The following is a 23,075-nucleotide window of genomic DNA, read 5'->3' as shown; positions in this document are numbered from 1 at the left end:
GATTTGATAGAAGCGACTACTAGCGAGTCACAACGCGAAACTGCTAACGTTGATGTGTAGGGAGGTGATGGGAGGTTTTTATGCTGCATTCGCGACGTGATTCTATGGTTTGCACCAGTAATGTTTCTCGATGTTGCGGTGTATTTTGTAGACAACATTGACATGGTTAGAAGTCATTCGCACCAGTGCGCCTAAATATTTTTTTGCACTCGCACGGCATCATTTTTACTCGCATGTGCGAGTGAAATGGGCGCACTGTAGAGCCCTGTGAAGTGTGATTTATTTTCGCGGAACGGATGTACAGGACTGAGCAGCGGTCATATTTTGTACCGCTATGCGGTACATCTAGTTAATCTTATATCAGCAGCAAAAAATCTAGTTGCCATTGTTTTCAGTATAAAGAGACTTACCTTGCGTTTTCTCGTAAAATCATTTGACTTAATTTAAGAAGAGATTCCTGAAAACAAGCAAATTTGTCTGCCAGTGCGTTAAGCAAATTTGTCTTGATAAGACTCCTTAAAATAAGTCAACATTTTTGCAACTTTTTGGATTACACACTTGAGGAGTGTTTTAATTCTATCCTATTGCAATGCTCCAGCGGCAGCAAACTTGTTGTTTACACAAGGAATCAGCTGCTTGCACTACAACGGAATGCTGGTGGTGTTCATGTTAACATCCCAGAGAAATTGTGGTGCTTTCAGGGCTGTAGAGCGGGAGTTAAAGTGAGGACGAGGCGATGGGAGAAGAAGTGCAGATACAAGCCCTCTGTTCCATCAATGGTAATGGGAAACGTGAACTCACTGGCTAACAAGACTGACAAACTGGCTGCCCTGGTAAGAAACCAGAAGTTGTACCTGGGAATGTAGTCTGTTATGCTTGACGTGGCTAACTAGCTACATCCCCACTTCTAACGTTGAGCTGCCCAGCTTCAGTGTACCTCGTTTGGACAGAGACAATAAACTTTCTGTCAAAAAGAAAGGAGGTGGACTGGTTACAGTGAAGGAGACTGTAGCTGTAAGGATGTGGAGTTACTAGTGGTTAGTCTCCGCCCGTATTACATGCCGAGGGAGTTCCCGCACGCCATTGTGTTTATGTTCCGCCACGAGCCCTCCCCGACACAGCGCGTGACATCATTTACACTAGAGTTGCAAGGCTCCAAACTCAACACACTGATGCCTTTTTTGCGTTCTCTGGCGACTTCAATCACATAACACTGGATTCCACCCTCACGAATTTCTACCAGTTTGTTGACTGCCCAACTAGGAAAAACAGGACAATAGACCCCATGTATGCAAACGTGAGGGATGCATACAGCGCCACCCCCCTCCCCCCACTGGGAACGTCAGACCACAACCTCATTCATCTTCAGCCAATGTACAAGCCAAAAGTAGAGGCTACCGGTTGCTGTGGACACCTGAAGGCGTTTAGAGAGGGGGACATGGCAGAGCTGAGGCACGTACAGGGGGAACTCAAAACCAAGCTGAAAGAGGCTAAGGAGGACTACAGAAGGAAAGTGGAACAAAAGTTGCAGGAGAATAACATGAAGGAGGTATGGAATGGAATGGAATGAAGACCATCACTGGCCTTAGAGGGATGTTTCGGAGTAATTTCACTCTACGGTCCTTTGCACCATGACCCCGAGCCAAACACCCTCCCAGAACCTGTTTTCCCTTGGTCGAACCCTGGTCGAGTAGCGCTGTCAGAAACGAATGACTTTCTGCAGGCACTAATGGAACCAACTTAGTATTTCGTAAATTACCCCACTAATAATTCCCAGAATAGTACGAAACTTCTACAGTAGTATGACTATGTTCTTTACTCATAAAACGAGGCATTAAGAAGAGCAGCAGCTCTGTGGAAGTAGATCTGGACAGGGCGAACCAGTTGAACCACTTCTACAACAGATTTGACTGCCCTGCTCCAGCTCCTATGGCAGTGGCCTGTCCACCACCCCCTGCTGACTCAGACACTGCTCTTGCTTGCTTGCCTGCCCACACCTCCCCCCTCACTCCCAGTGCAACACTCACCCCCACCATCACAGGCTATCGAACCCCTCCCCCACATGGTGACCACGAACAGACCATCAGTCTCCAGCCACCCGACAAGTTTCATCACGGCAGATCAGGTCAAAGGATAGCTGATGAAACTTTTCCCTAGGAAGGCAGCTGGGCCTGACAGACTGTCCAAGGCTGCTCAAGGTCTGTGCTGCTGAACTGGGGAGCCACTGAATGACTCACTTAATGACTACAGGCCTGTCGCTCTAACATCACACGTGATGAAGACAATGGAGCACGCCATGCACTAGACCCACTACAGTTCGCATACCAAGAGAAAGTGGGCGTCCTGGATTACAGATTACCTGACCGAGCTGCCACAGTTCGTCAGACTGAAGAATTGTCTCTCTGACACTGATCAGCAGCACCAGAGGTCCACAGGGAACTGTGCTCTCTCGAGTCCTGTTCACCCTGTACACATCTGACTTCCGCTACAATACTGAGTCATGCCACATGCAGAAGTTCTCTGACGATACTACAATTGTGGGGTGTATCAGGGACGAGCAAGAGGAGGAGTACAGGAGCCTGGTGGAGGACTTTGTGCAATGGTGCAAACTCAACCACCTTCATCTCAACACTTCGAAGACCAAGGAGATGGTGGTGGATTTACACAGGTCTAAGCCCGCTCTGCTACCAGTCTCCACTGATGGGGTCAATGTGGAGGTGGTAAACACCTACAAGTATCTGGGCTTACACCTGGACAATAAACTGGACTGGTCAGCCCAAACTGAAGCACTCTACAAGAAAGGGCAGAGCAGGCTGTACTTCCTGAGGAGGCTGCGGTCCTTTAATGTCTGCAGTAAGCTCCTCAGGATGTTTTACCAGTCTGTTGTTGCCAGCATCCTCTTCTATGCTGTGGTATGCTGGGCGACTTGTCAGGCTGGTAAGGAAAGCTGGCTCTGTCGTGGGGGACGAACTGGAGTGCATCACTTCAATATCAGATAAAAAGACCCTGAACAAACTGATCAACATCTTGGACAATGAATGTCATCCACTCCACAGCACTATTACAAAGCAGAAGAGCTTGATCAGCTGGAGACTTCGCTCACCGTCATGCACAACTGACACACTGAGGAAGTAATTTGTCCCCAGGGCCATTGAACTGTTCAATACTTCACTAAAGGGAAGAGGAGAGATAGACTTCTCACTTACACTCTTGTCTAAACACTTTTGTAAGATCATTTTGACTTAATTTAACAAGAGTTTGACTTATTTTAAGGAGTCTTATCAAGACAAATTTGCAGTGGCAGCCAGAGACGTCTTAAAATAAGTCAAACTCTTATTAAATAAAGTCAGATGATTTTTGAAAACAATACCTAGAGTACATACCTGAAAACAATAACTAGATTTTTTGATCTTGATATGAGATTAAGGCGAGACACGGCAGGTGAAAACATTGTTTTTTCATGCACTGGTCAATTTCGAGATTTTGGGCTAATTTGCTACCTTAGCATGTATTCTTTCACACTACTACAACAACAAAGCCCGATTTACACATTTAGGTGTTTATTTCATTACATTTTGTCTACTCGCGCCTGTATATTTCTCCTAAATTCACCAAAAGTTAGTCTTCTAACGTTTCATGCTCTACCGCGACCGTGCTACAAAACATACCATGTGTAGTACCGTTGGAAAGCTCTGTTTTTCCTGCATGACGTTTTGCTATCCAAATATGGACACTTCCTTTGTAACCGCAACCAATCGCGAAAGTTCAAAGGCGAGTCTAGGCTGAGAACGGAATCTCTTGTCTGTGTTCCAAGGCTGTTTTCTCATACATCTCAGCCTATGTAGCACCTATGTACACCAAACTTTCCAGATATACACTTAGCAGTGCTCTGAAGATATTTACAGAGGGATTTGTTAATAAATCATTCCTGGCCTGATTTATGTGACATTTTATTCAAAAATATATGGCAAAAATCGAATCGACAGTATATTCTGATTTCCTAGGTAATGAAAGCAGATATCCTGAAATCCCTCTGTAATTTTATTTTTATCTTGTATGCAAACAAAATGAAAAAATAATTTTCCACCTGGCTTCATCATATGTTCAGATCTATCTACCGAAAATATATGCAAATGTGCGCATATTTAATTAGATAATGCCTAATTTGCATAATTAGACATTCGAATTTCAAAAACTTGTAATACATTTTTTGTTCATACTTGTGTAAGTAATCAACTGAGGAAGTTTCATGGTGATGTCTATTATTTTAAAATTTTACCCTATTCACGGAAAGTGTGCTTGCCCTGGTCCGGTCACCAACGTGAGCAGACAGTGACATACGCTATGCTGAACCTGGCTTGATCCAAGCATTCTAACAGTGCCTCAAAAGCTCAAAAAGCTTCAAAAGCTCTATTCAACTATTGCCTTACGGGGTGAATGCGGTTCGTTGGCTTTTACCTGTGGCCTGCCTTTGAATTTAGCTTCTATGACTAAAATCAATAAAATAAAATAAAACAACAGCAGTGATTGGCTGCAAAAATAAATAATGTCACGCGTCTTGCACCTCTCAAACTGGGCCATCAGGTAACCTAGAGAAAAATGTGAAATTATGAAATATGACTAAGGCATTAAAATGCTGCTTGTTTGTCAGGATACTTTTTCACTGATTTATTTTAGAAATATGAGCTATGAGTGTGAATGTTATATATTCCATCCCCCAATTCTGTTTTACTGGTTTATTTGACAAATAATCTATATGGATTTGCTCTATAAAGACCTTATGTCTGTTTGGGATTGTTTTGAGAGCCTATTGATGTATCTCAGAATAAAGGACTGTCCACAACATTAGTGATGGGGTTTTTTTTGTGTGTGAATGTATTTTACTTAACTCATTGCATGTAGCTGGATACTAATGAACGCATGTCTCTGATAGCCACAATAGGAGTCATTTTAGCAACACTGTATTTTGTGTGGCCCATAACGACCCAGTGGATCATGAAAATGTGCCAAAATTCACATTCCTTGCTTGTTGTTGGTACATTAATTGCCACTTATCTGAGATGTAAGAGTTCAGTATAGGTTTAAGGTCTGGGGCAGGGATTTGACATTCTGTGACTTCTTCATTGAGGGCTTGCTTAGCAGCACTGTCCGCTTTCTCATTTCCCCTCAGACCAACATGGCCTGGGACCCAGCAAAAAACTACACTCAAGTTCTGGTTCTTTAGACGTTCTAGTTGATCAAGCTCAGCTTTGGTTGTACTTTTTGCGTGACATTAAAGCCTACTGGAAAGATTTTTAATTGCAATTTAATTGAATGCAATTTACTTTTAATGATTAAATCAAATTAATTTATCCCTCTCACCCATAGTTTTCTATTTATTTACAAATGTACATAGGCCTACTGTAATTACATTTATACATAGTTATTCTACTGATCTTTATACTATTCATCCTGCACATAGACTTATTCTTACTACTCTTATAATGTTGTTTCTGCACTACAATGACACTGCACATAGCTGTGCACATGTTATGTACATATCTGTTATATATTTGTCATATTGAATACCCATATTTATTCTGTTTTATTATATTCTGTTAATACACTGCATATATCTATATTATTATTTCTACTATTATAATGTTACTACTACATACATTATTCTACTTATTGTATGAGATAACTGCTAATACACTGCACATATTTATATAATTCATATTACTCTAAACCACCTTCTGTAAATCAACTGTATACTACTGTCTACATTGCACTATATTTCTTGACCTGTCTCTGTATATTTCATCACCTTTCTATACTTTGCATCACATTGTATGCATACTGTAGCTACATGAATCACAGCTAAGATCCTTGGTTGCTATGAAGGCCAGTCGTTCTAAATGGATGGTTGCTATGGCCAAAGGCCAGTTATCTCTGCCGTTGTCAAGCGGGCATATCCTAACTTTATCTTATTTTAAACATCTCTATTTTACTTAGCCTACTTCCATACAGTGACTCCTATTAAGAAGTGGCCACTTCATTCGCGCTTACCGTGATTCACGCAGCAACATTATTAAATTAATCTGTCACCATATGCCTATGCCAACGTTTGCAAAGAGGAGAATCTTTTAATTTGATTCACAATGAAACGGTACATTAAATGTACATGTAAACAATGAGTAGGCTAGTTTTGGTTGTTGTTGGTGGTGTTACTGCATCCCTTAGTTATGCCTACAATGCAAAATTGTTCCCTCGTGATTGTTAGACGCATTTCAAAACATCGCGTCGTGAAATGCCACCACAAAACATTGTTTGTGAATCGGTCTTATTAGGAGTCCTCGCTTAAGCTGTCACAGACTCAGGCGCTACCAGAGAGGGTTAAAGCGGAGCGAGAGGCGCAAACGTTCGACAATTTCCGCGCTCGATTATTGCAAGGGGGAGGGGGGAAAATCCCCCTTTATGCAGACCAGAGTAAACCCTCGCTGCACTAATGTCAATGGAGACTTGTGGAATTTTACCAATAAATTGGTCATTATGTCTTTCTGGATTTGTTGAGGTTTTTTTGGAAAATTTTGTCATAATCTGTAAGTGTTTGGGATCATTTCAAGCCTAAAAGTGTCATTTTTTAGTGTTCGGATTTGTAATAAAATAACTTAATATCAGACCATGCTGCTGCCAGTTACTGTCCGGTTGTTAGCATGCTAGCTAGCCTCTTAACTAAGGTAACATTTTAAACGGAGAAGTGTAATTTCTATGAAATGACAACTAGCTGAATAACATTACTGACATTAGTTAAAGTGGATAGTTTATACTCAAGTGAATTTGCAACAGTATATTAAGTTTAAGCGAAGTCCTTACACTACTAGTCACTTGTTAGTGCATAGCTGTATTGCCATAGCTACTCCCATCCACTTGTATAGCATTTTAAGCTAGCGTTAGCTAGCTAGCTAGCTCGGTTAACATGACTAATTAAATTATTCATATCATGTCCTAAAGAATGATTCATTGGTATCATACATGATTATAGACAATAATACTGTGAACACAATTATGTTTATCTGTTCTTATTGCTTATTAAGAGAGAAAGTTTATTTAGTGACGTAAGGTGACACTCCCACTTATGCAGACCGGAACTGTCCCGTTTTGCTCCCATAGAGCAACGTAATTCGTTACTATCTTGCTAGTAATCAAGGATCTTTGGCGCTACTTTTAGGGCTAAAATGCTACCTGAATTACTCTTAGTAAAAAAAAAAAAATCGGAGTCCTAAAGTTACGAGTGACGAAGTTGCGAGTACAAGCATCTCATTTCAAATGACCATGGCATTACGCTAAGCAACATAAATCTCATAACGTTACAGCAACATCTCCTCCCTATGACCTAGCTAGCTAGCTTCTAGCCACACAAGAAATGAATGATGTTAAAATCTCCGCTTAGCATTCTAATAACAGAAGGGGCACATTTATGTGGACCACTACAACATGACTCATTATGTCTGTAACGTTAACTGTATAAAACACTTACTTTCATAAAGGAAGCACATCCAGCACATACACATGGAAACCGATATTTTAGGTAGCCTACTTGGCCACGAACTCAAAACGTGTCTCTCTCAAGCTCTGTTCTAGAATCTTTGCTCTGAAGTCTGTCCCCGTTGCTAAGCAACATCAAATAAACAAAATGACAGTCTTCCAGTATTAAATGTGTACGTGTGATTACAAATGGATGTGTGTGGTTTGCAATTAGAACAAACAAGAAATAACATTTCCAATAATTTCCCATGATAAATTACATAATATTTGCACCTTCCTTCCTTGTGAATCTCACACTAATTCCACCGCATTTAGTGAAATGTAATACAACGTTGCCACCTAGCGTTCAGAGGCTATAGGGAGGGAAAGTGAAAACCAGCGCCCCAAGTGGTTGCGTTCCTATCGAAGAGCAGCTCCAATGTTAAGTCCCATAGACCTATTTTAAAAAAAATATTGTGAAGCCAAATCAGCGATGTTATCCACCAAAAATATTTTTCAGTGTCTATACAGTAATAATATTCTAAATGTGAAAATGTCAGACCCTATTTTGCCTTATTTAAGAAAATCGAAATTGCTCCTTTTGTTTCATAAGCGAACTACAAAAGAAGTCCGCGTGACTTTACCCTTCAAGCGTTACTCACGGTAGCATGGTTTGTTTAATAGCCTGGTTAGCATTGACACTTAACACTTACAGCTAGCTCTTCATGTGAGTAGAAGCACAACACCAGTTATCCTGACATAAAGGTTATCACCACGCGGTTTACATCACGTTCTGTTATTACAAAAATATGTTAAGCCAGTTAAGCAAATTGCGTATTGATCAGTTAGAGATTAAGCGCCCAAACATGTGACGTCACATGCAGCTGTAGTTCCTTATCACCGTGTTACGACAAAAACTCAAAACAATTCAACTGATCCTAAAAATAAGGTATGACCACTTGAAGCAATAGAGGTGACCCCAGTGCCTAACATATGGAAGGCATTAAATTAAGATCCCAATGTGCACCGAGATATATTTTTTCTAAAAAAAAAATCCCATCCACTCCGCTAAACTCTAGGAACGCAACCACTAGATGGCGATGAGATTACTTTCCCTCCCTATAGGCTATTTAAGATTAACGTGGCATTTCCTGCTTATTCTTTTGTCAACACCATGCTTTTAGGAAAACAATCTTTATCATAGTTCCCTCTTCAATGAGCGATTACCAGCTCGTTTTTGTAACAGAGATAGCTGTTTATTGTCCCTAGGTTTACAGAAACACCTATTCATATTAATACGTAGCATATGGAGTGCTGCCAACCACTGTTCATTACGGCCCAGAATGCCTTGCATGTCTTTACAACAAAACAACCCAGTAAAACCCAATTTCCCTTAAACATATGAATTTGCATACTTGTAACATTTTTAATAATACTCTCCCATCATGATATTTAGCTTGCAAGCACACTTAATAATAATAACTAGAATTCACTTCCGAGGAACTGTGAAAGTGTGCTTGCTCAGTAGGGGTGTGCATTGGCACTGCCCTCACAATTCGATTCGATTACAATTCACCAGGTAACGATTCGATTCAATTCGATTCTACGATGCATTGCGATGCATCAAAATTCTACTGCACACAACAAGGCAAATTTTGAGGTCATGAGGCAATACAAGCAGTCAGATATTGAACAACAGATTTTATTGGCTGCTATGTGTGTATTATCACTCTCCTGTATCTTTGACATATAATTAAATAAAATTGAATTGTACATGGTATTGGATATGGCATAGGCTAAATAGAAATCGCTATTAGTTGGACGCAAAACAGAATATCGAAAGAAGGGGACACCAAGGCCACTGTGGCCTGTAAACCTCTGATTTTCAAAAGGGGCATCGATTACGGCCACCTCAAGGGGCAACGATGGCCATGGCTGTCGTGAAATTCCTACCCTGCACATACTGCACCCGTCTATCGCGTTCATCTCCCTCCATCTTCTTTATTCTTTAGTGTTGTTGTTATGCTAGCTAGTGTTGCCGCTTAGCATGTAGCTACAGGCTGCGCATGTCATTACAACGTTGCTCTGGAAATGCCCCCAGAAGTAATTGAAACTTCACAATTTTATTGTCCACTCAAGGCCAGAAAATAAACAGTGACATAATCGATTATGGCACGTTGCCGCATCGATGCTGAATCATGCATGCCCCGCATTGCAATGCATTGCCGAATCGATTATTGTTGACGCCACTATTGCTCAGGTGCGGTTCGCCTACGGGAGCAGATAGTGAAATATGGTGCGTTGAACTAGACTTGATCCAAGAATTCCAACGGTACATCATTTTTCAAAATCGGGTGTACAGGTCGAAGTGCATTAACGTACATCCAAAACTCCAAAACACAATTTTGCTACTTGCGGTGAGCCCTAGGTCAAAGGGCACCAAATTATATATGTCTTGCCAAATTTACTACCAAGCACCCTAGACATTTTGCCGAGAAAATTCGTTCCGGCACCAGTGTGAATGCGTTAACGTGGAAAGGGGTATCTGGGCGGGAATTTTGATGCTACATCATGTCCAGCCCACCACAGGAGATTGCAAATCTGGTTGATCAAAAGCAGCAATAGCAAAGACTGCACATTACGACAATCTTTAAATTCACAAAGTCTCCAGTCATTTAACGCCTGCTAGAGTTGACTGTAGCTCGGAATGCAATCGGTTGCCATAATAGGCTACCCTAAAATCCAGCGCTAAAACAAAGCATGAACTCATGAGCGTCTGTCCTATCTGTATATTAGTGTTGTAACGATACCAAAATTATGATTTCGATACGATACCTGCCATAAATATCTCGATGCTCGATACTGAAATGATACCACGGCGAAATCATAAAATATCTGGAAAAGATGGGGACTCAGACCTCCTCCAAGTGTATAGAGTCATTTATGTTGAATTTGGTGCACTTTTGTAGTGTGGTCAGTTGTAGTTGTAGTGCAGGTCAATTCTGGGTTCTAAACTTCTAAACTTTCTACATAATTATTTTTTATAGTCACTAAAATAGTAATTTGTTTGATTAAGTCCTTTATTGTTTGTTGGTAGGTTAGCGTTACCAGCTGGTAGGTTAGCGTTAGCAGACCGTATAGGTACCTTCTAAGCCTACGTCACTACGTTCACTGGAGGCAAAACAAACCATCACCTCAGCTGGAAAGCTACTCAAGCTAAACAAACAGTCATCTCTGGGAGGCTAAAGGTTATCATGGTATCATCTTGCTGTGCTGTCGGGTGCCAGAACCGAAAAAGTCATTGGCTAAATTTGAAATACTAAATACTATCTAATACCACCGGTCAAAAAAAAAAAAAAAAAAAAAAAAAGACAACTATGGCTAAATGCCATCAGAAGAAAGGACAGGACGGAGGCAATCATCAAGAATGCTTGTGTTTGTAGCGCGCACTTCATAACAAAATACTGATGTTACTATAGCTAGGTAAACTTGCTTTTCTAGCTAAATAAATATTTTTCTAGTGTATCTTATCATGCCTAGTTTTATCTTGTTAATTGGTAACTAACTTAGTAGCAAACGTTTGCTAATGTTAACTAGACCAAACAACTAGTAGTGGCATGCTAGCATGTTTTCACCGCCGTTGCGAAGGGGTCTATAGCTATGGTAATTAAATATGCTTGTGTGTGTGTGTGTGTATATGTATGTATGTATGTGTATATATATATATATATATATATATATATATATATATATATATATATATATATATATATATATATATATATATATATATATATATATATATATATATATATATATATATATATATATATATATATATATATATGGTTGTACAGCCTAGGCTATGGTTGCAGCTAACGTTTGTCAGCTAATTTTAGAGTTGAACACAGTTGAAGTAATGTTAGTCTCTTCACAAGCCACACGTACAGTAATAATCATGGCAAACAACATCTTATTAATTCATTCAGGGTAACGTTAGCTTCATATTATAACCATGTAACTTAACCAGGGTAGGAATTACACGGCAGCCATGACCGTCGTTGCCCCTTGCGTTGGCCGTGATGCCCCTTTGAACAACACATGACAACCATATATCAGAATAAACAGCAGACCTTACTAGGGATGTCCCGATCCAGCTTTTTGCACTTCCGAACCGATACCGATATTGTAGCTTTTAGCATCGGCCGATACCGATACCGGCCGATCCAAGCATGTATTAAAGATTAAAGATATTTACTTTATATTTTGTTGTTATACTCCTGTTGAAAAGGGTTTTACTCTTAAGAACAACTAGCCAACTTAATTAGGTTAGTTTGAATAATCCACAGTGGTTGGTAATGAGAAGCTCACCTGTTTATTCTTAACAGGGTTAAATAAACACAAAATAATAAATAGTCAATTAACCACACAAACTGAATTGGCATGAGTGCTCTGCTCTTGAACAACAAGAGTGTAAACCAAGGCTTAAAAAGCCATCAGTGCAAACAAAATTGTAAACAATCTAAAATTATATATAAAAGCAACACACACACAGAACCTGAGTAGAAAATAGTCAAATTACCCCACACACACTGAATTGGCTATAGAGCTGCACAGTCCCGCCCACAGCCAAAATGCGGTTAGGTGCCGGATGTAAGATTCCCATTCATTTGTCCCATTGACGTTTCGAAAAATCCGTATCTAAAGAGTTTTACAGCATGTCTTAGGCTAACCAGCTACGGCATAACTCATAAGCATACAACAGATCATTTCGAGTGAAAAAAGCGAAGAGAAAATCCAAAAAGTCAAAGGTACAAGACTGTGTACATATTTTCATTTCCGAGCGAAGGAACTACTCATCCCATAAACCACTGCGCCTCACTGAATAATATAGGCAAAATCGGCGCGATTTATTTTGCCATTTAAATCATTTCCAACCGGCGAAAGCACACAAACCCTTTCCTCCAAACAGTGATTTTTATATAGTGAATGTGCAGTTAATAGCAGTTATTTCAGGAGTAATCGTGTAAATAATAGTGTTTTGATATTGAATTTTATATTTATCATCGTGTATTTTATATTGTGTGTGTGTGAAAGCGGTTAACGTTAACAGCAGTAATAACATTACCTGACTCATCCTATGCTGTCATCACTGCTCAGTCGGGCTGATGCATGGACTGGTGCATGGTCTGCTCTTGGACCACCATATTCAGTTTATTAATTTGCATTTGAATTATTACACAAAATGTTCATTAAATGCACAAAGAAGTATTCCTAGGTTAATGATTGATATGAATCATACAGTATGAAGGCTACAGTAGCCTAGCTATTGTTAACTAGCACTGCTAGCAGCATTAACGTTACCAACCTCCCTGCTTAACTCGCCACAACTTTGTAGGTCTTGTCCCTCATGCTGGCCCTTACAAAACCCACAAACTGACTCTCGGACACATAACAGTCAATAATGTGACCCGATTTAAAGTGGCTTTCACCCCTTTGGACACTCACTAAAACATAATATATTTCATACCTGTGTTGCAGCATGTAGGCTAATGTTAGCTGCATTATGTAATGACATACAATGTCGGAAATGCTAAAGGTTAGCCTGTCGGCAACCTGAAAAGTTTGAGTGTTTAAACTAACATTTACAGTGGTCTATTTGATAGTGTATTGGCCCTGACTAAGTCCGTGTGATGTATAAACCCCAATCCTTGTTGATACAAGTACCAATATTTGTCAAGAAAGTTTTTAATCACATTAAGATTTTCGCCATAGGCAGTAAAAAACTCTGCCATCTTTGTCAATATTTTTCGCAGAGAAAGTTTCAAACTATGACCATAACGGCCTTTCCACCAATCAGAGGCATCACTGTGGGATTGTTCAGGATTGTGGGTAATGAAGTACTTATCCAAGAGATCGCGAATAAAAGGCATTTCTCTCAAAACAAGGTTAGTGCCCCATGAACTCTTGGTGTCTATAGGAGCATATACAATCGCTTAGTACAGCCGTAGCTGGTTTTAAGTCTACCACGTGCAGTTCAGTTTTTATGGCTTATACCGCAATTGTCAATGGAGAAATTGCATTGAATTTTTACATCCGGCATCGGCTGTGGGCGGGACTGTGCAGCTCTATAACAACCCAAATAACGGTCAGCCTTCTACAGTATTGCTATCTCCTCCACACTTTACTGCTCCATCTCCATACGCCCTTCAATTTCTACTGTTTGCCCTGGCTGCAGTCTGAGCATGATGGAGAGATTCTTCTTCTATTCACAAAGGTGATCATTTCAACATGCTCAGGTGTCAGCCTGCTCCTGTGCTCATCAATGATAAGTGAGACTGCGCTAAAAAGCCTCTTGTTGCGTTTTAAAAGCGAAACTGATGCCACAACTGGTCTGGGTTTGCTGAAGTAACCTAGGCTACAGGCTGCATTTATTAGGCTACAGAAAATCAAGCAACATAGCACGTAGGCCTATCTACACTATTTAGAGGAGCTTAAGTTTACGCGACAACAGCCGTCACTAATTCACATCGATAAAGTAGGGCTGCGCCCGATGAACAGACTAAGCGGTAAAAGAGTTATGATAAGCCTACTGGAAGCTTCTACCCTTTTGGATGTGTAGAGTTGTAGGCCTAGGTGCACTTAGTTGTTAGCGATTGACCAGGTTGCTTTTTGAAATGAAATGCGTTTGTTAGGCTAGCCGATTGTAAAAATAGGGAAATTAAAGTGCGTGCTGTGCCTATACATTACACAAACAATCTTAAATCGCGGAGATAACATTCGTTAGACAGGCTAAGCTGTCAGCAGCAACATGCATAAGAGCCTTAATAGTAAGAGAGGGTCTCATGGACACTCGTGGTCGCTGATTAACATTAGGCTATATTAATTCAACTGTGACATGAAATGTTTGCTCGATAACTTTAAATTCTTAGTGGGACATGCACAGACAAGTGGGATGCTGGACAGGTCCCTAGGTGTGCTGAAAAACGCGGACCGGATTTGGGGGAAAAGCTGAAAAAAACTGGAATGGATTACATACATCGGTGCGCTGAACCGGAATTTTGAAAACAAACTGGATCGGGAGTCCAGATCGGGATTTTCCCGCGCAGGCCGATCCCACATTTTTTGCTAATATCGGCGGCCGATCCGATCCAAATATCGGATCGGGACATTCCTAGATCTTACCGAACACAAAGGTGTAAAGCAGTTCTACTTTACTGTTACAAATATCGCCTAGATATCGGCAAATATTAAAATCAGAGGATATACAGCTGACTAAGAGTTTGTGAAAGTAGCCTTAAAGATCACAAAATACTAAGCATGCATCTACGCTATTTGAGTTTCTTAAAGCTGAGCCGTGCTTAAATTGTTCAAAACATGATTTCAGAACAGGCCAAATATAAAATAAATGTTAAATATAGCCTAGATATCTAAATATTATATTATCAGTTGATTTACAGTTCTATGTCATATGTCATGTTTCATGTTTTTGTAATGTTTCATACAGTGATGCAGGTCTACTGCTGTGAATAGGCTAAATACAACTTTGATCATTTTTATAGCCTACTACTGTATAGTTAACTGAAATTCCAAGCCTGAACTTAACGTTACTGGGCGTTTTTGGTTGTAGCATTATCAGACAGTCATTTAGCTAATGTCACCCGGTAGCATACAAGTTATTATGTTTTAAACAGCTCCATAGGTGGTCATGGTTTCCGAGTGTGTTGCGCTAATATTTTGTCTCCTGGTGGATTTCTAATGTTTGTCACCATCATTCACTGATAATGGTTGATGAAAATCTTAATATAAAGTTCTGTAAATAACTGATTAATGCACTCTTTTTTTCCTTTGATTCACAGGGGTGACCCCCAAAACGGACGGTGGAATCTGCCTGCCTTCATGGAAGTATCACATCCTTTTTAGACTAGTCTAGCTATCAGTTCAAAAAATAAACTGTCAAATAAATAATTATGTCCATGTGTTTAATTTCATTGCATGGCTATTGGATGGATTTTAAAAAATTATATTGTAACATTCATGATTTGCATTTATTGTAATTATTATCAATTAAGTGTTTGGATTAAGGAGGGAAAGAAGATTAGAATTAGAATAACTCATAAACAAGGGTTGGCAACCCACTCAAAGGCAAAATAAAGTGTTTCAACCAATAATCGACGAGATGCGTGTTCAGGAGTTTTAATTGCACAGGAGGGAGGGGGAGGGAGGGTAGCGAGCTAGCTCTCTGTTTTGTTTGAACATCAACAGAAGTGGTGTATCCCCGCTATCGCTGATACAACCTTTAACCCACCGAGGGCAGGAGAAAAGTAGCCTAACAATGTGATGTTTTACCTCGAGTCTAGTCAGAGATACACTTTAGTGTAGCATGTGGTGTTTGTTAGCTAACATTTTCTAATTTCCCTTGGTCATATTGCTGCTGCAGGCAGGCTCTGCTTAACAAAAAGTGAGAGATAAAGCCCGCCCTCAGAAACAACTGATAGGTAGCCTAGGTCTGCAAAGAGAGGCCAATCACTTGCCTGCCATTCTCTCTCTGTCTTTCACTTTCCCACTCTCTATTAATCTCGCATGAAATCGACAATAGTCTCATTCCAGACCAAAGACCCCCGAAAAAACTCTTCGGATCTACACGATTCACGTGAATAACATATTTTGATTCAAAACGGCGATTTTCGGCGAAAATCGACTAGTTTGCAGGTATGTTTATTTACTGACCAACAATTCACTAACTTTACCTCAGTCGCCAGCCCATAACTTCTATTAGTTAGTTACGTGTCTGTAAATATACAGTTTCGGTCACGGTTAGCTTAGTGCGCAAGCTAAACCATAGGCAGAGAATGGGCATACTAGCTAGCTTCATATGCTAAGCTTAGCAAAAATATGAACTAAATCCCTTGTATTAAAACAATTATGCAGCACTTCTTTGAAGCAACTTGCACTTCTTGTGAGGGTTTACTGGCAGATTAGGCGCCCTTCGGTACATTACCATCACCTACTGAACCCCGTCACGTAGGGTGAACAATGCTATTCTCAGTTTTGTTGCTATAGGGAGGGAAATTAATCTCATCGCCACCTACTGGTTTCGTTCCTAGAGTTTAGCGGAGTGGATGGGATTTTTTTTTTTTTTTTTTAAATATATCTCGGTGCACATTGGGAACTTAATTCAATGCCTTTCATTTGCACTGGGGTCACCTCTATTGCTTATAGTGGGCATACCTTATTTTTAGGATCAGTTGAATTATTTTGAGTTTTTTTTGTAATATGGTGATAAACCACGTGGTGATTACCTTTATGTCAGGATAACTTGTGTTGTGCTCCTACTCACACTGGCAGTAAGTGTTAAGTGTCAATGCTAATAAACAAACCATGCTACCGTGAGTAATGTCGAAGGGTAAAGTTTTAAGGCGGCAAAATAGGGACTGGCATTTTCACAGTTAGTAGATTATTACTGTATACACACTGAAAAAGATTATGCTGGATAACTTCGCTGATTTGGCTTCACAATATTTTTTAAGAATAGGACTATGGGACTTAACATTGAAGCTGCTCTTCGATAGGAACGCATCCACTTGGGGCGTTGGTTTTCACTTTCCCTCCCTATTGTGCATGCAGGAATGGCCTGTGGTAGGTCATTGGTGGTCATACTGAAATAATATCTATAACTGTGATCATTTTGATCACTATAATCGTCAAATATTTGTTACATTTCCATACCATCATATCTTTACTCACATGTTTTAATCTGAAGTTGCTCATTGTAGGTTGGCTTCACAAACGCTTCTCTAAAAAACCATACCACATTCACCAGCCACAAAAATGGAAGAAATGCAAAGCCTCCTGAGGAAAGAAACAAACTTGGTTAAATCACAGATATCCATTTGAGTATTCAGTTTAGAAATGACAGTTGCCAGTTCAGCATACCTAGGTAATATTTCCTGCAAAGGCTGAGCTTTTCTTCATTAGGTACACGTTCCAGATTCATTTCCGTTTCGTCTTGATGATATCTGGTTGAGTGAAAAAAGTAATTTTCTTTGGAACAGTTGACTGTAATTTGAATCACCACACCACATAATCATATCAAAATGTGATGTCAATGCAAAATAAGTACTCTTTTGATCCCGTGAGGAAAATTTGGTCTCTGCATTTATCCCAATCCACGAATTAGTGAAACACACACAGCACACAGTGAACACACTAACCCGGAGCAGTGAGCTGCCTGCTACATTCCCCCGCCCACATTTTTCCTACTAGTGTTGCATGGTGTATCGATACTAGAAAGGTATCACGATGCCTACACGCAAACGTTTTAAAAATCGATATTTTATTAAAATAATAACGTTATGTGTCTGTGTGGACTGCTTAGGGCTGCACAATTGATCAAATTTTAATCACGATCACGGCTTCCCACGATCAAATTTGAGTGATCGAGCGATATTAAAAAAAGCGTGCTCTACCCATAGAACCAACATGGCAACCCATAGAACGCTCCGCTACAAAACAAATCAAGCGCTCCTTAAACCTGTCTGACCATGTGCCTGCATGCAGCCTACCAATGACAGCTGTTCCCTGCACTGCTCAGCACTGCTCAGTTTGGATGCACTGTGGACTAGTAGCATTATGTTAACTATTAGTAGGCTAGTAAGACTATACAAAAAAAAAAAAAAAAAAGACGAAAAATCAAATGTGTGGCACAGAAGGCCAAGAGCTTGTCCCTCGAAACGGATCATCCGTTGTTCGAAAATATTTTGGATTTCAGACAAGTGAAGTTAACCAAAACCATAAGCAAAGCAGGGCTCTCAACTCATACCATGAAACATGACGTAAACCACACATGCCTTTTTTATGATGTTAACTATTAGTCCTTGTTTGCTTCCTCCAATATAGCCTATAATAAGAGTTGAGCTAACGACGGGATCCGTGAATTTTATTCATGTATTTTATAAGCTACATGTGCAACCTACAATGCATATGTGTTTCAAGACACAGCCTACTCAAAACAAGTGCACAATAATGAAAATGTAGCCACGAATGACTAAACCAGGGGTGTCCAAACTGCGGCTACGCACTTTAATCCGGCCCGCCGAGCATTTATTAGTTTATCATAGGCCGCTCGCTATTTTTTTCCAGCGATAGACAACGTTGTGGTTAACTTTAGGCTACTGCAAACTGCTTTACACTCTTCTTAGAGAACGTTTACAATGTCAATGTCAAAACAGCTTGTTACATCGAGATATATAGTATCTCCATTGCAGCAGATCAAACTACGTTATGCGACTCCATTTAATTGGGAACGCATTTGAGCGTGCACGAGAGGGAGAGAACGCGATGGCAACAGTAGTTCCCACTACTGACCATTTATAAACTGTGAGAGGGCACAGCCATAAGCACAGCACTAGCCATAGGCTATATTTGAGTGGAGCTGGCAAAGAGTCTTAAAGTGACGGTGCATCATAAATGAATTAAACAGCATCAAATTAACAGTATTTAAGAAATTAATTTTCTACAACAAAATTACTTTGTCATTTCAATAATACATAACGTATTATTATTATGTGGCCCGCCGGCCAATTTTCAAAACCCAATGTGCCCTTGAGTCAAAAAGTTTGGAATCCCCTGGACTAAACGATTAAACTCATGAACAAGAAGCAGAGCTTAAGTGGCTAATGGGGAGCGTTGGGAGGATTCCCGGTGGGCCGTTAACATTTTCCCAAATATTAACAAAGTAGCCCGCACAAAAAAATTGCAGCCCTAGGACTGCTCCCACTCTCCATGCTCCTTGCATGCATCTAGGCAAGTGGGTGTGTCAAGCAGGCAGCTCTGAGTGAGTGAGTGTGCAGCCAACGTCAACATAGTCCTTTGACCAGTCCTCGGCTTGTAGATAAAACAAAAGGTGAAGTGAAATCTGGAACTATTTCGGATACATCGCGGATAGTGAAGGCAAGCCATCAGGTACACAGAGGCCCGTTTGTAAAATATGTTTCCAAGTCATTCAAAAGTGGTAGGCTACGAATAGAACGGGGATCGAACCGGCAACCCTTCGGTTACAAGCCCGAAGCCCTAACCAGTAGGCCACGGCTGCACCTTATGTAACCAACTGTCCCCCTACCAGCTCCTCCAACCCAGCATCACAAGGATTCGTTGTACGGTCACGTTTGGTTAATCTATGATTCGTGCTGGGGTTGGAGGAGCTGGTAGGGGAACAGTTGTTAAGTGTTCTTCACAGTCTTCTGTAATAAACTCCGGGTTCGCTAATTACGTTGTTGGTGCTTCTTTTTATGTGTAGGGACCCAAGCTACTAACGAAGTTTGGTACCGTTTTGAACAATATTACTGGTTAAAAAATGCTATTTGGATAGCGTTTCACTCATGGCCCTTAGCTAATCCACAGTTTGCGATTTGGGGCTATAGCGTATACCGGAGCAAGCGCTGTAGTGGTTGATCAAAGAAAAATACTGTTTCCACAGCTTCATTGATGCGTTTTAATGCAGAAAAAGACCCTGGGGTCAATTTTCTCTGTCTCTGACAGTAGCCTAGTATATTTCCGTATTTTTTTTACACAGGCAGTGCAGATTTTAAAGACTGTGTGGTTTGACAGTGGGTTTGGCTTATGAGTTAGACCAACGTAGACATAGGTCACTAAGGGTTCCTATGCGAGAAAAGGGAAAATACCCTGCCCTGAGATAGGAGCTGAAAGAGTTATAGGACCTACGGTCAGAGGAACTTGATCTCCAAATTGGTTAATCAGAGTGTCTGTGAACTTTCAGAAGTAGTTCATGGCTTTCTTTTTCACCAAGTAGAGATGTACCGGTTGATCGGCTGGTGACTGGAATTGGCCGACTTTCAGGTGATCGGCCATGACCTGCGAACGGCCGGTTAGTCTGAGACATGACGATTTTATGCCGGTCAAATGCACTCGCACACCGCAATTGTAACACCACCCAGCTGAGTTTGCAAAGTTTGAAGAAGCTAGCAACCAGGCCAACACTCAGGGCTGGATGTAGGCCTACAAAAAAAAAGCAATAATAATAAGCATGTCCGGTACAACGTAGTTCAGCGGTGAATCATGGAATGCAGGTTCTCAGCTCCTTGTTTGTGCAAACGGTCAACACAACACTGTAATTGTAGCGGCAAATATATAGCTGCAACTTCATGATTATGTGTACTTTTAGACAAAGCAGCAGTAGCTAATGTGTTCATTCACCTAGACATTAAATTGACATATTGAAGGTAAATAGAGTAGACTACAGCTAGATCAGCTAATTTCTTTTTTAAAAATGTGTTCATTCATAAAGGAACAAAGACCCAGTAGGCTATGCCGACAAACATGTTTAAAGGCTTGGCAGAAAGATTATATTGATGAAAAGTCCCCATTTTGCCTAGGCTACAGAGCCATAATCACTCTGCTTCTAGCAAGAACGAGTGAAGTCAGTCCTGCCTGAACGAGAACGACAGAGCGAAGTGAAACAGGTGGGGGGTCTTGGCGTGAGAACGAATGAATAAACGAATGAGACAGACTAAAGAGACATTTATTAACCTGGCATGACACAGAAAATACAAAGACAGCATGCATTTACCATTAGACATATTTAAATGTAAATGCCAATATTGAATTGTAAAATGGAATTGTTAATGTAAACCATTATCGTTATTTTTTATCGTATGCTCTCCCACTAGCCCATTTGTTTTTTTTTTTATGGAAACGGTTGCTATGCTTTCATGCCCCTCATTGGCTAATTTGATGAGAACGTTTTAGAAACAATACAGACAACAGCATACGATTGGTTTGGCTCTTGCCTTAGGAAGCTGGGCCATAGGCATTCACAGCAGCACTAGGTCAGTGTGATTCAGCGACGAACGAACAAGAACTGGAAAGGCGAATCAGTTCAGGTCGTTCATTTTAAAGACCCGTTCGAACGAACTGATTTGTTCGCGACCGACCCACCTCTAGTAGGCTCTTCTCCGACAGTTCCGTTGATTCAACGCTGAATTTCGGTCGTCTGACGAAAACAGACCATTCTAACCAACAATCAACGACGATTCAACCCCCTTTGCTATCCGGTACTGTGCCTTATCCCAGCTTTGTGGGACTATAACAATTAGTGTAAATCTCAGCTTTATCATGACAGGGGCAGCCGTGGCCTACTGGTTAGCGCTTAGGACTTGTAACCAGGGTTGCCGGTTCGAACCCTTGAGCAAGGCACCTAACCCCTCACAACTCCCCGAGCGCCGCTGTTGTTGCAGGCAGCTCACTGCGCCGGGATTAGTGTGTAGTTCACCTGACTGTGTGTTTACTGTGTGCCGAGTGTGTTTCACTAATTCACGGATTGGGATAAATGCAGAGAACAAATTTCCCTCACGGGATCAAAAGAATATATATATATATTATATATATATATATATATATATATATATATATATATATATATATATATATATATATATATATATATATATATATATTCACAGCAGTAGACCTGCATCAAGGTATGAAACAGAACATGAAACATTACATAGAACTGTAAATCATAGAACTGATTTTAATATTTACAGATATCTAGGCTATATTTAACATTATTTTCTATTTAGCCTGTTATGAAATCATGTAGCCATTTAAGCAGTTCAGCTTTTAGAAATTCAAATAGTCTACAAGCATGTTTACCATTTTGTGATCATTAAGGCTACTTTGACAAACTCTTAGTGAGCTGATTTTAATATTTACAGATATCTAGTAAATATCTTGTAACATTTATTTTGTATTTGGCCTGTTATGAAATCATGTAGGCCTATTGAACAATTTAAACACACTGTGAAACCTGGAGACACGCATTAAGACATTGCTGCAAATGTAAAACCGGATTACTCTGGAATGGCTAACTGTATAGGGGAATAGAGCATCACAGTCCCGCCCCTCCTCCAAGAGAGCTTAGTTTCCGGAAGTAAGTTTCCCATTCATTTCTCCCATAGACGTTTTGGAAAAATCCGTAACTGAAGAGTTTTAGAGCATGTCTTAGGCTAACCAGCTACGGCGTAATTCATAAGCATACAACATATAATTTCGAGTGAAAAAATGAAGAGAAAGTCCAAAAAAAGTCAAAGGTACAAGACTGTGTACATATTTTCATTTCCGAGCGTAGGAACTACTCATCCCATAAACCACTGCGCCTCACTGAATAATATAGGCAAAACCGGCGCGATTTTGCCATTTAAACAACTTCCAACCGACGACAGCACACAAACCTTTTCCTCCAAACAGTGGTTTTTATATAGTGAAAGTGCAGTGTATGTGAATGTGTATTTCAGGAGTAATCGTGTAAATAATACCCACAAGCTGATCCTCGGACACACAACAGTCAATAATGTGACCCGATTTAAGGTGGTTTTCACCCCTTTGGACACTCTTGATTTCGTCCTTGAAACAGTGAAATATTCACGGGGGCATGGACGGTTTGCTAACCATTTTACTGCAGTGTCTAGCTGGTGGTAGTATCCAGCTTGGGCTATCAGTATCAGCTAGCTAGCTAGTTCAAAAGTTTAAGTACTTAACAGAGGAGGCTT

The 23,075-nt window shown here is 40.3% G+C and overlaps 1 protein-coding gene across 1 annotated transcript in view; it reads right to left on the bottom strand.

Annotated features, from left to right (window-relative positions):
- Nucleotides 1–23,075, bottom strand: part of psenen (presenilin enhancer, gamma-secretase subunit) — a 34,178-nt gene that overhangs the window by 2,683 nt on the left and 8,420 nt on the right. The window contains exons 2-3 of the mRNA XM_048261030.1: nucleotides 17,443–17,525; nucleotides 17,254–17,358 (exon numbers count right to left, since the gene is read on the bottom strand). Coding sequence (XP_048116987.1) covers nucleotides 17,254–17,358; nucleotides 17,443–17,503 — 166 coding nt within the window. The 5' untranslated portion in view covers nucleotides 17,504–17,525. The remainder of the gene's footprint in view (nucleotides 1–17,253; nucleotides 17,359–17,442; nucleotides 17,526–23,075) is intronic.

This window comes from Alosa alosa, chromosome 13, assembly GCF_017589495.1.
Source record: "Alosa alosa isolate M-15738 ecotype Scorff River chromosome 13, AALO_Geno_1.1, whole genome shotgun sequence".
Taxonomy (NCBI): domain Eukaryota; kingdom Metazoa; phylum Chordata; class Actinopteri; order Clupeiformes; family Clupeidae; genus Alosa; species Alosa alosa.
Note: the sequence above shows the minus strand (reverse complement) of the source record. Positions and strands in the feature narration are given on the sequence as shown.